Source organism: Echiichthys vipera (assembly GCF_963691815.1).
Source record: "Echiichthys vipera genome assembly, chromosome: 6".
Classification (NCBI taxonomy): domain Eukaryota; kingdom Metazoa; phylum Chordata; class Actinopteri; order Perciformes; family Trachinidae; genus Echiichthys; species Echiichthys vipera.
In genome coordinates, this window is record NC_139831.1 from 6,069,864 (window position 1) to 6,087,407 (window position 17,544).

Here is a 17,544-nt window from a genome sequence, read left to right on the forward strand (position 1 = left end):
TACTCAAGTACTGCACTGCATTTTGAGGTACTTGTATTTTACTTGAGTATTTCCATGTTCTGCTACTTTGTACCTCCGCTCCACTACAGTTCAGAGACAATATTGTACTTTTCTACTTATTAATAATACAAAATTCAACATTGAAGACGTTTATTGTCACTTATACAAGTACAAATATGTGAAATGTTTGTGCTGGGAGGCTCGTTAGAGAAAATAACAAACAGTAAGTGAGAGAGGTAAGGGGAAATAAAATGCAATCAAATAGAAAGGAGAAAGGAAACACAGTACACTTAAAAAGCCATTAAATATAATAGAAAACAATAACAAGGTATAAGAAGCAACAACAATACATGTATAACATATAGATATTTAGAAAAACAATACACATTAGACTTCAATATACAGTCAACAATGAATAAAATATGAATTGTTGGAAACATTTGGGACACAAATAAACAAAAAATACAACATAGACCTCGTTTTTAGGCATTTTCATTTAGAAATGTTACATTTATACCTTTAAGTAAAGAGCTAAACTTGTGACTCTTAGGCTACTTGTAACAGAGTATTTCTACACTGTGGTATTACTACTTTTACCTGATTACTTCTTCCATCACTGCAGCGGGAGAGTCTGTTGCCTGGCAACTGCCAATCCCGCACATCCAGTGGTGGCTCAATTTAAAAAACAGATCCAACAGTGACACCTTATGAAACTGCTGCGGTTTCACTGCTTACAGCTAATATCTTGAGATCAATGTGATTTTTTTTACTATAAATGTCAACATACATACATACACGGACGGCTGTGGCTCAGTGTGGGAGTGGGTCGTCCTCCATTCCAGAGATTGGCGGTTTGATCCCCAGCTCCCCTGGTCCACATGTCGAAGTGTCCTTGGGCAAGACACTGAACCCCGAATTGCTGCTCATGCTACGCATGGGTGTGTAAATGTGGTGTGAATGGTTAGAATAGATGGTATGTAGATGTCCACTGCCATCAGTAGTAGTCAGAAGATTAGAAAGCAAGAAAGATTAGAGCAAAACAACAAAGATACACATTACTGCACTACATCTTTACAAAAGAAATGTTGCTCGCTGCTATATAAATGTTCTCAATCTCAAGTGCAGCTACTTTAATTGTATGCATTTTTTGGTATTTCTTAATTTGAGCAAAATGGTTCTTTGGGTAAGAGATGAGAAAACTTTCGTAAAGCTGCAAAAAACTTTTTTCCGTATTATCATGGCACAGTACAAGGTCGTCCATCAGTGCTGTCGTTCCTGCTCTGAACCGTGAGCTTAAATAAGTCCCATCTACAAAAGATTTACTGTGTGAGTGAAAGGAATGGTACATTTATTTAGCGCCTTTCTACTTTACCAGACAAAGCGCTTTTCAATTTGCCTCCCATTCACTCAGTCATCCAGCGATGGTGGTGGTTCAGTGTCTTGCTCAAGGACTCTTGAGCATGCAGACAGGAGGTGATTAAAGCATATTTATCTGGCCTTTGCAGGACCTGTATGCCGCCGGTGAGGGCAGGTTTGGCACGGATGAGGAAAAATTCATCACAATTCTCGGCAACAGAAGCATAGAACATCTCAGAAAAGGTGAGAAAAACAAAGTTTGCAAACAACGAAACCTTCACTTCCCTCTCATGCTTTACTTCATTACTTCACCGAAATGATTCAGACAGTAATTAAAGGGTCAGTGTCTGTGCTTAAGTGACTTAAACTACTTGTTGCTGACAAATACATGAGTGAAAACATCTCAGGAAGAAAATGACATCCTGGAATTACAGCTCTTTAAAGAAATGCACTTAGATCGTAATAAAAAAGTATAATAAATCACTAACAGTTAAGGTGCAGAAGAGGCCGACACAGTTGAATCACACAAGGTGAGAGCAGAAAAGCAGAACGCAGCAGTTTGTAGAGTTTATTAACGTGTGAGAGACAAAAAAAACACACAAGCTCGTCGGCAGGCCTGAGGACAAAGGTGTCTCGCTGCAGCAGAGAGGAAAATGTCGAGACTTAGTGAGTTAGATGCCCGACTGAGCACACGGCTCACTGAGAAATTAAAGTGGATTGACTCGAGCAGCGAGAAACAGGTCAGTCGACGGTTAGACAAAGTGAAAGAGGACGTGATCACAGGCGAGAGTGGGCAATAAGCGGTCCTTAGAGGAAGTGCACATTAAGACACCGTATGTCTGCATCAACACGTCCTCCTAAATGAGAAATGATGTCGCCTTCTAAAATGACCTGTGACACATTGTTTCTTTCAAAACACAAGTAACAAAGTGCTGTACATGGGGAAAAAAAGAAATTCAGCATGTTAATGCAATGTTTACTAAGCTTATATCTCATTGGTTGCGCTTTTGACAGGTCAGCGGCAACTAGGTCAAAGTTCAACTGATTTGAACATTGAGCGCAGCGGCAGAGAGGCAGATCTCATTGGTGCGTGCCGCTACATAGGGCGCTGCCGCTGCATTGGGCGCTGCCGCTGCATTGGGCGCTACCGCCTCCTCCATAGAAGAAGAACTGAGCGGCGGCCGCAAAGTGTTTTTAACACGTATCATGTGTAGGGTCCCACAACTTTTTGCTCTGTGCTTCAATAACAGCTGAGCAAGCTTGGTACCCTGCAGAACCTTGGTCACCTCTCCCCTACGGTGGTGCTGCGATTGTGGGTATTTTGAATTTAGGACAGGGTCTATGCCATCCTAAATTAGTTCAGTTATGGACGGTTCTGTAATGACTGAAATCCTATCCTAAGGTGGGACAGAATCTTCTCCTCAATGCAGTAAGGAAACTTGTTTCTGTAATAACAAAAGTCCTAAATGTCATTCTCAAAGTAACATGAGACAGGATTTCAGATTTAGGAACTTTCTGTAAAGCCCAGTTCAGACCAAAGATTCACAATGAGACGAGTCGAAACTTCTAACTACTTGCAACGTGCAGGTCTGCAACATTCTGAAACCTGCCCGTTCACACCCGTGAGATAGGACGAGACGAGACGGTGTATCATCTCCATAGCAACGCCTCTCTGTACTTTTGTTCTGACCTCCGATTTTTCAGGCTTTTTTTTCGTAGCTGAATATAATTCGTAGCTGATAAAATATAAACGAGGACAGAGAGAGTGAGATACTTGCTACAGCTGCATTTCTAGTTGTGATGAGATGTTGCTTTTCGGGAAAACATAAATGGAGGTTGTTTAAAGGTGTTAGAGCAAACAAGCATTGCTGTTGTTTTTCTGATTGGGAACTTATATTTTCTCCAACAATTTGCCTTTCAGCCACTTACTCGGCCATGAATCACTCAACTGCATCAGTGAAATGTCCTTGCTATCCAATTTAATCTCTATGATATGCACTCTGAGTGTCTGATCATCCAACTATAGTATAGGTATATTGTGATGGTTGTGCTTTTAGCTGATAATGTTGAACCTAATGAAGTAGATTGGATACAGCAAAAACACAATGCAATAAAACGCAGCCAAAATGTTATTTTTCTGTTCACATTACACAATGAGTCGCCCTGAAGTCAAAGGGATCCAACGGTTTTAATGCTGAATAGTGTTGCTGCGGTCGTTTTGTCCCCTGCAGTGTTTGACGCCTACAAGAAGCTCTCTGGCTCTGATATAGAGGACAGCGTTGAAGGAGAGACCACTGGGAATTTGGAGAACTTACTGGTCGCAGTTGGTAAGACCTGTTATTCATCAGGATGATACTTAAGTGACCACAAACAGGCAACAGAGAGGGGCTTTTACGGCAGAAATACACCAGAGAGAGAGGACACTTTGCAGTAGAAATCAATGCCAATACAATGTCAGATTAACCTGACAAAAACTCTGTTTCACGCATTTGACGACGGCTTTTTTTCCACAGTGAAATGTGCCAGGAGCGTCCCGGGGTTTTTTGCCGAGAGCCTTTATAAATCTATGAGGGTAGGTGTCAGTTCTTCATATCTCAACAGATGTTTTCCTCTGATGCTTATGAGTGTGTTGTGCTGGGGGCGGGGGTTTGTTATTCCAAAAGTACATTTCAAACACTGGAAACAAATAATCTTTCTTTTAAAGTTTCCTAGCAGGAAAAATAAAATCCTGCGCCATGTTAAAATGCAGCCTCCTTGGATCCTTTTGCATGTTTTATGTATCAGTGACACTTTATATCCCAACTAAACATACAGCAATCAGTGCTGATGTGTTTTTGATTGGCACATTGTTAGATTTGGATGCTGCCTTCAGTTCATTTTGATACATTATGTCAATTAATTAGCAGACTTTCTTGAGCTAAATAATCCATCACATTGAACATCAGGTCTGCATTCATTTGTGAGGTAATGCACTTTAAAGGAGTTATCGAACATTTTAATTCACTTTCTTGCTGAGGATTAGATGAGAAGATTGATAACACTCTTATTGTATGTTTGATGTCCCCCATGTGGACAAATCAACTTCTCTTGTTGTGATCATTTGCAGATATCAATATGTTGAGAAAGTAAACTGATTCAAAGAGAACACAGAGAATCAATTACATTACTGCCTTATTCGGTCAAGTCCCGTACGTTTGTGGGGAATAATAGAAGCATTGGTGCTGGTTGCCTTCATGCCTCTTAGGGCGCACTCACACTGTCCTTCCGCACCGTGACCCGGGCTTTAGGGTACTTGCCCCCCCTCCCTCTCCCCCCGCGCCCCAGCCCCGTTTGTACTCACACTGCCTGGGCCTCGGCCAATGCTTCTTGCTGTCCATACGACATCACGCCGTAACACGTCACACGCATTGATCGCGTGTGTGTGGCTTTGTTTACAAATCTTTCCACAGACCTCAGAGTTTTTGTGCGTCTTGTCGACTGTTTTTGAATATTTTCTTTGACCAATTCTGCAGTAAACACTCCACCTCCGCATCACACCAACGTGAACCTTTCACCGCCATTGTTGTTGTTGTTAAATGTCCGCGCATGGTCCGTCGTTCTATTTTCTATGTCCGAACAGGCGCACATACCGCTACCGCCGTAGGGCTCGTGCTCGTGCTCGTACCCGTGCGCACGCTCCTGCTCGTACATGTGCAAACGGCTCTGCTAAAGCCCACCTCTTTTTAGCGGGCCGTGGGCGGCTGTTATGCGCGGAACGGGTGCACTCACACTGATCAAACGCACTAGGCTTTAGCTGAAAAACTGGTTTTGGCCCGGTACAGAACGACAGTGTTAGTGCGCCCTTAGATTAGATGGAGGTGATATAAGATCCGAAGACACTATTCAGTAGTAGGTTTGGGAACCCCTCGTCTATATTTCTCATGACTCATGATTTAGCCTCTGGGGGCAACAGCTAATATTTCCGCTTTTGTGGTGTAGCCAGTGGATACCGACGCCAAGACTTGCTCTTCTGAGCGGTGGTCATTGTTTACAGTTCGAATACCAGCTTGAGATGTGAGAATGGAGTTAGGTTTGAATGCAGATAAATAAAAACAAAAAGCTAATGAAAAGCAAATTCGGCGTATCCTGCATGGGGGGTTATGAAGCTACAGCCAGTGGCCAGTTAGCTTGGCATAAAGACTGGAAACAGGGGGAATTGTTCCTGTCCAAAGGTAATAAAATCCAGTTATCACTGCGGTACTAAGCTTCTCATTTAGCTCTAAGCAAGAAAACACATTTCCCAAAATAAGAAGGACCTTCTGAAAACATGTCCAGTTGTGTTTTTGATGTATTTATTTACTGTAAGTGGCAACATCTCTTTAGGGAATTAAACTCTTCACCTGTTTAAAACAAGATCATATGAAATATGGTATATTACTCTGTGGATCTGAGCAGAGAAAATCAAACTGCAGCACCTGAATTAAAAAAAAAACGAAAGAGGTTTGGCGGACGATAAAGCCGGTTGATGTAATTTCATGGATTGTTAACTGAGGCCCCTGAATTTCTTTCTATGTTTAGCGAGCTGGAACCGACGACGACACCCTGATGAGAATAATGGTGTCGAGGAGCGAGGTGGACATGTTGGACATCAGAGACAGCTTCAAAAAGAAGTACGGAGCGTCTCTTTACACCACCATCCAGGTACTTCTCGCTCCGAACAGAGTTACAAAGTCATTATCAACCTTCCCCCTGTTTCTGTTGTTTTATGACGTGTAAGAAATTGTCTACTGCTGACCAAAGTGTGAAAATTGTAAAGAGAAATCATTTCAGTTTTTAAAAAAAATGTATGCACTGCTATTCCTCTATGGGGGTCGTGCTGTCCTGATAGAGCAGCACGCCCCATGGATACACTATAGAGAGAGACTGTGACATAAACAGGAGTGAGCAACACAATGCATTCTGGGATTAGCAGGCAGGGAACTATGGTAGAGACTTGTAGAAGAAGGGTTGGAGTGGGTCGTCCTATATTCGAGAGATTGGCGGTTTGATTCCCACCTCCCCTGGTCCACATGTCGAAGTGTCCTTGAGCGAACTCTGAACCCCGAATTGCTCCCTGTGCTGCGCATGGGTGTGTAAATGTGGTGTGAATGGTTACATTAGATGGTCTGTAGATGTCCACTGCCATCAGTGTGAATGTGACAAACACTGTGAAAGCACCTTGAGTGGTCAGAAGACTAGAAAGGCGCTATATAAGTACAAGTCCATTTACCACGACCATTTACCATAGTCAGAATGCTAATGTTATCATTATTCAACAATATCTTGTTTAAGCATTAGAACAGGAGAGGGTGAGCTTTACCGTTATTATTGGCACGACAGTGATGCGGCCACGACCGAGGCCGTCTGACTCATCAGCGACTGGAAGTTGTCCCTGTTGCTTAAATCTATACATGTAAAAAATGCTTTTTTTCAGCAGCTATCTTAGTTGCAAATAGACTGAGCAAGCAAAGAAGATTATTATTTATATATGTGGTATATATTCAGTTTGAGAAACCCCGTGATCTCTACAACGCTCACAATATCCTGAGTCAGCTGGCTGACTCAAAAGTCTGGAAGTAGTCTCTGTTGCTTTTTTATTTTGAGAGCAAATGGCCCCATATTATGAATACATTTTGATTCCATCTGGCTGAAACACTCAGAATGCGCTATGGCGTAGTTGCCCCAGCTCCAATATAGATCCCACATGCTTGCTTACGTACAGGCTGTGTGATAAGGGTAGACTTACTGCTCATGCAGGAGCTGCTGGCAGAATAAGATGTCTGTGTCTAAAAGGAGAAAAGTGTAGACAGTGTGTGGGTGTGAGAAGCCAGTGTGCTTTCAGTGCCAATGGAATATTTGGCACCACCATCAGACTCGTCATGGAGAAAAAGACAACTTCTTGCAAGAACACCTGAAAACAGAGTTAAGTTATATAATCTGCAGGTTTAAGAAGGTTTTGAGCTGCTCTGGTTTTAGTCGTAGCCCAGAGATTAGAGATTAGAGATGCAGCAGTGAAAGACAGACAACTTCTGGCTTACAACATAGCATCAGCATCAAAGCTGTTTGTCAAGATGCGTGGAAGGCTGCAAATAGCGTGTGCCCCAACAAGCAACAAGACGTCATCAGCCCGACGAGAAACTCAGATTTAGATTTTGGATCCTGCTTCAATTCAACTCAATTCAAGATGTTTATTGTCACATTGTTCAGTTAAGACAGACGTCACACTGCACAATGAAAGTCTTACTTTGCACGTCTCCCTGGTCACAAAGAAAGTAAAAATGAAATGAGAATATATATTTAACTAAACAGTGTCAGAAATAGAATTTTAAAAAGGCTACAATAAAATTTAAGTTAAAAATAAAGACTAAAAATAAAGCTAAATTAAAATTAAAGTGAAAAGAAGGAATCTTAGAACAGATCCAAGGACAATATCGCACGATTGGAGTTGGTTTAACTGGTCCTTCACACTTTGGATCAAACTGTTCTGTATGTGGTGATAAACTGAAAGGAGTCTGACACCCCTGGTCTTATTCTTTAGAAGAAAATACATTTATTTGCTCTGGATTTGATGTGATGCTCTTCACAGTTTCCCCCCTGATGCTGTGAACATGCTCCTCTCTACCTCTGCACGCTTTAAAACACCAGCTGGATTTTAATACGGCGATGCTGCTCCTACACCCTCCATGTCCGTGCAGTGATGGAGTGGAGATTAGCGATCTCTTTTAAAAGCCTTGTTCAGCCTGATGAGAGTGTGACGAGATGACGCTTCCCTGCTTTTCACACGAGCCGAAGCGAATGAGTCTCCTCTCCCGGGGCCCAGATGTTCCTGCACTGAAGAGTCGTTGCAATCCTCCTGCAGAAACGGCCGATACCCAATAGATGAATACCAGTTCATTTTTATATTATCAAAGCAATTATTACTTCAAAATTATTCATATTTCATGGTGTTATTTTTCCCAGTGACTCCATTATATAACACTTCTTGATTTTTCTTGTTAATGGAGGATTCTCACAGCTAATAGTTGAGCTGTCAATCACAGGCAACTAATGACTTTAATTAGGCCTGCACTACAGTTCCCTCAGGTCGCCTGCATTCGGCATGATTGTTTAATCATCACGGCTTACTGGCTCTTTGAAATGAGCCGTACAAGTGTTATCTATAAACCGATTCTCTATAGAAGCAACTAGCAATTGTTTTAATTATGATTAATCTGCAGATTTTCTAGATTAATCGATTAATCGCTCGGTCTGTAATATGTCGGAAAATAGTGAAAAAAGGTTCATCAAAGTGTAAAGATATGTCTTTTAATATCGTTAAATATGATAAATAACAGAGAAAAGCAGGAAATCTCCATATTTGAGAGGCAGAAATCAGCAGTTTTCTTTCTTTTTTGCATGAAAAATGACTTTAATGAATGATGAATTCATGATGAAAATAGTTTTATTGGGTTATTGCAGCTCTACATCTGTACAACGTGTGTTTAGACAATGAACAATGAAGTAGTATGAAGACAACAACACCATCAACAACAACAGCAACATTTCACAGCATTAAGGACACAATATGGAGACTTGTGAGGAGCATTCACATTAACCATAAACTCATTGAAGTGCCTGAAACAGCAAATAGATTCAGCCAAAGTCTGTCATTCAAGGTAATTGAATCCATATTTGTTGTAGATTTAGGGCTTTATTGTGAATGCTTCTATTTTCCATCTCACATCACAGCATAAAACAACATATCTGCTTTGGAAAAGCTCTGTTGTTTTCACCAATTCCTGCACCCCCACCCTCCAACCACCCCGACCCTTTGGGCTAATTAGCACAGCTGCCTTTTTTTGCCATTCATGTGCTTCATCATGTATAATTCGCACCAAAATTACCAGCTGCTGAGTTAACAACAACTGTTCATGTCACCTAAGTCAGAGTCTGATATTTGGGGGATTTATTTCAGCCATTTAACCAAAAACACATTTTTAAAAAAAGTGATTTTGAGACGAGGGAACTAGAAAATCAGAAATGCCAAATCATTTCCAGGTTTTAGGACTCAACGTGATCGGCCGAAGGGTGAGGGCGAGGGAGCGGAGACTCAAAACAGCAATAATAGATTACAGTCATTTCCCATTTTTTGTCAAAAGCGAAAACACGTTCAGCGCCTTGCTCAAGGACACTTCGACATGTGGGGAGGAGGAGCAGTAGATCCAACCGCCCACGTACAACAAAACTGATACTGTGACACATGAAAGTCATTGGAAAAAATACAAAAAGAGCATTTTATATATATTATAGCAAATATAACCACGGAGGAAACTAAGTGCCTGAAGCTCAAATGAAGTGGAAAGAACCTCCAATAGTCTCTATCGAGCCAGAGTTGATTTAAAGAAGACCCTTCTGAACTTTTAAAGATGGATCGAATATTTGTGTCTGTTGTTTTATTTTGCAGGAGGACACAACGGGAGACTACCAGAAGGCTTTACTCTACCTCTGCGGTGGGAATGATTAATGCTGCTTTATGATGTGTTTAGCAGCACTGAACGATGAGCGGCCGCGTTGCTGCGAGACAAAGCAACATGTGAGATGAGGTTATTGATCCAGGGGTTGTTGATCCTTTCTGACTTTAGCTTGCTCTTAAACTGAATTAGTGTGAGTTACCCGTTTGTCATTTTTGACTTGTGACAATATACCTTTGCATGAACAGCAGTTAGAGTGCATTGACCAAAGTTCAGTTTTGAAAATACTGGTTTGATTCTTATTTTTTAGATGTGTTTTGTTTCCGTCATGTGGCCCCATGTTTTAGAAATGTACTCCCGATGTTAGCAGTTGTGTTTAGCGCTCACGACATGTGTTAAATGCAACTTGGAAAATACAATACTGCTGCTGAATTATTAAACTCCACGTGTCTACAGCTCTCATGCTCTCATTAATTACAAATGATCTGTTGATTCGGACTAGGATTACAATGCGTCAGTGATCAATAAGTAATGGGACACTATTAGACATTTGTTGAAAGACGTCTACTGCCTAAATGTCTCCCTGCGTGAAGGGACCTGATGTCAAACAAATTGGGTCCTTGGATCAATACGTGGGGAGGACTTGCACCACAGGGGGGCAGCAGAGTCTGAAATGAGCTCACTGTTTGTTGTCCACACTGTTTTCATTCAGTCGATGGAAGATATTTAAATACCACTGAATTTGGAGCACTTTTATTTTGAAAAACACGTACTGTCTTTGTGTGGTCTCAATGTCAAGTTGTGCTATTTCAACAAACTAATTTATCTTTGGGGTTCAAAAATTCAGCCAGAAATGATATTCAAAAGAGTTTATTAGGTATTATTTACTCACTACCTCATGAGATTTTAGATGATTTGTTTTTCAGCTTTAAACTGTTTTATTGAAGTAATCTTCTAGTTGTTTTATTGTCTTGCTTCTCCTTTATATGCTTGCATCCCTGTGATTCAGCCCATTCAGATACATTTATTTTATATCTATAAAGTTCTGGGTTTAAGAAGTGCTTGTCCTCACAACAGGGGTTTGCAGTAATAGTGTAGTCATTTAACTGTTGTTGGGGTTGAAGAGAATAAAATATTAAGACACTGTTTAATCTGGTTCATCTTTGTGAATCCAGTGGGATATACTGCATCCGTTTCTCGTGATTTCTAAAGCCTAATACAAGATGGTACAAGAAGTAATTTACCTACAACTCATACGCTTGGTTTCATGCATTTGTGCTAATAATGTTTTATGGATGTTGATATAGAGCATCAGAAAGCATTGTATGTTATGGTCATGGTCATGGAGCATTATAAATGCATTATAATACCATAGATGTGGTATTCATAGGAAGTGTTACTCAAACATCTTTTTAAATGGACTTTCAGAAAATCCTTCCAACAACATTGATACAAAAAAACACACGGCAGCACAGTGGTGTGGTGGTTAGCAGAGGGTTCCTGGTTCAAATCCCAGCTGGGGCCCTTCTGTGTGGAGTTTGCATGTTCTGGTTTCCGTGTCTGCGTGGGTTTTCTCCAGGTTCTCCGGCTTCCACCCACAGTCCAAAGACGTACGTGGTAGGTTAATTAGTGACTCTAAATTGCCCGTAGGTGTGAATGGTTGTCTGTCTCTGTTCGTCTCTATGTGTCCTGTGATAGACTGGCGTCCTGTCCAGGGTGTACCCCGCCTCGCGCCCAATGTCCTCATAACGGTTTGCAGTAATAGTGTAGTCATTGAACTGTTGTTGGGGTTGAATAGAATAAAATATTAAGATACTGTTTAATCCCGTTCATCTTTGTGATTCCAGTGGGATATACTGCATCGGTTTCTTGTGATTTCTAGAGCCTAATTCAAGACGGGGTGATCTTTGAACAATTAGCTTATTTAACTACAACTCATAAGCTTGGTTTCATGCATTTATGCTAATAATCACTCAAACGCTCTCTATATGTAAGAAAATATACCTGAGTTCTACATATTTGGCTCACTTGCGTCTCTTACATCAAATCTCTGTCTGCCAGATGTTGTTGTGTATTGAAAAACCACCTCAAGGTTCAAGTTGTAAAATGTTTTTATGTATTGGCGTGCTTTCCCTGCAAGGCTCGTGCTCTTTACACAAACATATCTCTTCCAATTTTACTGCAGAATGACTCTCAAATCACTGTTACCTTTACTCTGTAGTTATAGTCATTTAGGTAAAGATGTGCCGCTGTCTGAGCAGTCTGTAAAGTAATTAAAATGAGCTCCACGTTTACCAGCAGTAACATTAAAGTTATTAATATACATAAAAGCTTCCCTAATTATAATCCTGTTATTCTGAAATGGGCCTCTCTGCATACATGCAAGTACATTTACTTTTGGTACTGTAAGTATATGCTAATACTTTGTACTTTAACTTGAGTGAAAGATCCGTAAACGTCTTCCACCGCGGCTCACAACCGTAAACGTCTACCACAACTTTAACATAAGAGGTCAGAGAAATTGAAATACCAGTATAAAACTTTGTCTTCAACCAAATATACAGAATAACACATGAAAGAGACATTAAACATAGTTAAGAAGTTCATTTCAGGATTGGTCTGAAAAAAATGCCAGAAACTCTGTCATGCTTTTCAAACATCAGTCACACTTTCTATGAAGACCGCATCTATTGTGAACTATCAGTCCTTTCTGTGTGGAGTTTGCATGTTCTGGTTTCCGTGTCTGCGTGGGTTTTGTCCGGGTTCTCCGGCTTCCTCCCACAGTCCAAAGATGTACGTGGTAGGTTAATTGGTGACTCTAAATTGCCGGTAGGTGTGCATGGTTGTCTGTCTCTGTTTGTCTCTGTGTGCCCTGCGATAGACTGGCGTCCTGTCCAGGGTGTACCCAGCCTCACGCCCAATGTCAGCTGGGATCAGCTCCAGCCGGTTGAAGATGAATGATTGATCATTGATACAAAAAAAAACCCCACTTGACTTATGAATGCGACATTTAACCGATCAGATAATGAAGTGTAGTTTTGGCAGCTGTTGGCTGTTGATGGCAGTCCTCTCATTTAAATGAGCTAAACATGCTGAGTCATGCTTTGCAGTTTTAATGCCTGCCTGATTGGACACTTTTCATTAAGTCTTAAATGAGGGAGCTCAACTGGACCAGTTCATGAAGTGTTTATTGCAATCGCAGTACCCTTACATTTAACCTCACCAATAACCTGCATGTATTTGTTAAGTACACCCTGAAGCATAAACTGCACAAAGGCACCATCAATTCTCATCTAGTGCAAGATTAGTCTACAATAAACATACAATATACTGTATACACAACAATTAATATATGATTTTATTCCTGTGTTTGTTGTTAAAATGGTGCAATGGCTTGGATCTTAACTCTGCTATTATACAAAATCACTGTAATATATATCTACAATATGGGCGATTGTTAATCAGCGCGAGTGACTCAGCGTTTATGGGGCCGGCAGCTGCGAGTTCTGACCGTCATAAATCACTTGGGCTCTGTTTTTCATTTCAACTGCAGGGATATGCTTTAAACCAGCCTGCAGTAGCTAATTTAAAAAAGAAAATAATTATGTAGTATAATTGTTCCACAGTTTAGGATGGTAATGTGACTTCCTCACCAAAGACTTCAGGAGGATCCCTGCTTGTGTCTGTTTTGAAAATGTCCTTTCTCTTTCATAACTGGACACTTATCTTCCTCTTTTGTGCAATAACTTTATCCACCACTTAAGTGCAATAATTTCATCTTGCTGCTCATTTCTGAAATATACAGTCATACATATTTTATGTTATACATTTCCTCCACATGTAACTTATCTGATTTAACTTTTCTGTGAATTTTATTTGACCTGTATTCTTACATCTACTTCATATATATTTAACGAAGAGTTTATTGCTTACTGTTTATTGTTTTTTTATACTTTCTGTATTTATTTAGCTAAGAGTTTATTGGTTATCCTATACTGTATTTTTTTATACCTCCCTTGTGTTTTTGTAAGCTGCTGGAAACTCAATTTCCTTGCAGGAGTCATCCCAACGGATCAATACAGAGAAGTCTAAGTCTTATAGTTAGGTAGAGGCTCGCCTTGCATTGCTACAACACCCCTGGATATAAAGCTTTACCCTGTCACTATACATCCAGTCAGACAGACTATAGTTATAGGCCAGTGTACGGTGAGTCCTGGTGGATGCTGGTTTCTTGGTTGCTGGGGTCCAGACAGGCCAGCAGCACCGCATACATCAGTCTCATGTCACTAACAATGTAATATTTGTGGTGTTTCGTTAATTCCCTTCAGCCCTTTGTTGGCTCCAACAGGATTAAAGTTCATTCACACACACATACTACAAAGCCTGGTTGTACACACACACACACACACACACACACACACACACACACACACACACACACACACACACACACACACACACACACACACACACACACACACACACACACACACAACAAACACAAATCTCCTTAGAGTCAGTAGTGCCAGGGTGTGTTCTCCCTACTTTCAGTTCGACCAAGGCCCACATCTCTCAGCCAATCAGGATCCAGAGGCGGTCAGGCCACCTGTAAATCCACTCAGGAAGGATGCTTTGGCCCGGCCTCTAATAGGATATGAAGAGATTTAAAGTTCAAGCTCAAGTTTAGGTTTATTGTCATTCTTCTCTTTACAGGTTATGAAAAAAAAGGAATTAGAAACAAGAACAAGCACAAGACAATACAAAAACCATGTGAGCGTGAGGTGCCAAACCTGAAGGGAACAGCCAACAAAGCTGCTCAGTGGAAACATTTCCAACACAAATAAATCTGAATGATGATTCTTCACTGGTAGGGATGCAACCACTCTTCACTACAGTGCTGAGGGCTCTCAGGTGACACCACCTGTCCAGGGACACTATGGCATTGTGGTCTTTAGCTCTTAAACAGGACCAGCAGACTGTGAAATGGCTTTCACAACAGAATTAAATACACACTGATCATTGTGGTTTGAAGCAGTTGAAGTGGTTATTTTAGCTTTTGTACCAAAATGCAACATGTAAAATCAAATGGAGGCATTAAATCTGCTCATACTAAATTATTCAATACTTTAGGCAGGTACATATATTTGGGATTTTTAAAATCTAAATTCCTTTGGTTGTTATTGTGTCTTGAAATATTAATCTACATAACCTGTAATGAGGATCTAAGTAGCCAGATAGCAAACATAACACATTCATTTCACTGGGCTCTTTAAAAGTGTCCTCCAGTTTCACAATGCATGTAGGGAAAGCGCCACCTGCTGGTAGCAGAAACAACAGTGGTTGTAGTGGCAGTCTACATATTTAATAAATAAAAATAATAAAAACATAACATAAAAACTCATCCTTAATGTGTTTAGTTCAGTGCAGCGGCTGATATTATTGCTTAAACGCCTCTCATAACATCAGGTCCTGGGACTGGGGTGGAAAACAACAGTGCGCATGCCCACAGGTGATCGCCTCGCTGCAATCTGATTGGCTATTTGTCAAGGACTGGTGACGTCAGTGACTCGTAGTCTGAGAGGCTTACCGAACATGAAAGCAGCGGTACAACATGGTGACTGAAGTGACAGCGGCTACAACAGCTAGTGAGGAGGAACAGGTAACGTTACGTGCTTAAATGTCATGTTGTAAAATGTCACATTCTCTCCAAAGTAGTTTTTTTTACCACCTGAAAACGCCAGTGTGCACGGGTGACCCCCATTATCCGGGATACAGGGTCGTTTACTGTCTCTTCACTGGACATGGTGCCTGTTGTGATGAGCAGAGGACAGCAGGGGGTCATCCTCTCTGAAATGGGTTTGAGTTAAAGCAGAAGCATTCAAATGATTTCACATCACTGGGACACAAAACTGCTTTAGTGCCATTTTAAAACACGAGTGACAATGGAGCCTTTATTCCCTTTGAATGTCCCCAGTAATAGTAATTCAGGGGTGGCCTACATTTGAAAGGACAGTTGGTGCCTAATGTGATGCACTTCAGTTGGTCTTTGAGTTATTTATTAATTTATTTAATCAAAGTATTACTTGTGCAAAGTTGTTCAATCAGCATCAGTGTGTTTCTGATTTTTATGGGAGTTGTTTTTTTACCAAACCTCATTCAGCAGAATCAAAGTCTGGGGTTTGAAATCTTGCTCGAAAAGAAAACTCCTCCCTCGAATACACTTCTACATCCAGTGCAGTTGTTATGTTGCAGCCACATTGCTGCCTTCATTAAGGGATCTCTTACACGGCCCACAATGCAACCTGCTGAGAGTCTGTGAATTTGATTGATTTCATCTGTGGGTACTGCATTATGTCACGTGACGCTACAGCAGGAGATGAAGCTGAAATCATTATGAAGTATGAGTCATTCCCCTTTTTTCCCATGTCCCGAGGCTGCTCTGTTCTGCTCTGTTGGAGCTGCCGTGGGCGGGGAAAGTGGTGTTGGTCTACATATGTGTTTTTTGTTGATGATTTTATATTTATTAGTTATTCCCCCTACTGTGTCAGGGGAAAAAAGAAATCTTCATTTTAGAAATACAGACCTAACTGATCTGTTTTAAAGTCATTCAGCCCTTCTTCACACTATTTTCAATTAGCAAAACGTTTTTTTTTTAAAACCTAAAAAACACACAATTTAGCCAAAATTGATGCAGCACAACTGATAAACATCGGTACCATTATTCATCCATCTTCAACCACTTGTCCCTGTCGGGGTCGCGGGGGGCTGGAGCCGATCCCAGCTGACATTGGGCGTGAGGCGGGGTAGACCCTGGACAGGACGCCAGTCTGAGTCCAGGGTGTCTGAGAAGCATTAAAGTACTGCTTTAAAATGAATACATCAATAATAATGATACAGTAATATAATAGTACAACACTGACAGTAGATGGTTGACATTTTGAGTACTTTTACTTAAGTCAATAATTTAATTGAAAACACTGAACATTACTGAATTCAACTCATGAACACTTTGCAACTGAACTAGCTATTGCTGATTGAATGTCATGTGCAACATTTATAAAGTATTTCTTAAGCCCACTTGTAACTTTAGAGCATGAATCAATTGTACCTTCTATACTGAAATGGATTCAAAAGGTCTAATGATCCTGTATTGTTCCTTGTGTTATTTGATTCTCATAACACGACCCGCCGTCCTTTGACTGTGATTTTGCAAGTCGAGCATTTGTGGATTCAGAGGCTTGCCAGCGCCAAAGTATGCAGGCTGAGGCTTTTTAAAATTCACACTCCCTCTGGTTAATTTACTGTGTCAATGCCCGACAAGCTCAAACTCCTAATCTCCCAGCAAATACCTCCAGCAAGACTGTGCACACATGTTTGGGAAAGACATAAAAGAGCTTTGACACAAAGGACAAGACAGCGTTATCTTGTTTGAGTAGTTTTAGACATAAGTATGATTGAAAACAAACGCCTTTAAATTAATTTACATAAATACTTGTGCTGTCTAGACACAAAAACAGAGGCTACATGTGTTTACAGAGGAAACAATCAAACTTAGCACCCCAGAAAACTTACCTAAATCGACAAATCATAGAGCGAACATTAAGGAATAGCTAGAAAAGTGTTTATTGAGGTGTAAAGTCACTGTTAACAATTTGGAGAATACTATATGAGTCTATAATAAGAAGTATTGCTATGATGCATAAAGAGAGAGATTGTTCCC

General features: G+C 40.7%; 1 protein-coding gene across 1 annotated transcript in view; it reads left to right on the forward strand.

Moving 5' to 3' along the window:
• The window catches only part of anxa5a (annexin A5a), a gene marked incomplete at its 3' end in the record, with an annotated part of 21,702 nt that extends 11,825 nt beyond the window's left edge, over positions 1-9,877 (forward strand). The window contains exons 7-11 of the mRNA XM_083915918.1: positions 1,506-1,599; positions 3,588-3,683; positions 3,870-3,928; positions 5,914-6,036; positions 9,818-9,877. Of these exons, the coding sequence (XP_083772044.1) occupies positions 1,506-1,599; positions 3,588-3,683; positions 3,870-3,928; positions 5,914-6,036; positions 9,818-9,877 (432 nt within the window). The remainder of the gene's footprint in view (positions 1-1,505; positions 1,600-3,587; positions 3,684-3,869; positions 3,929-5,913; positions 6,037-9,817) is intronic.
• Positions 9,878-17,544: the final 7,667 nt, after the last annotated feature.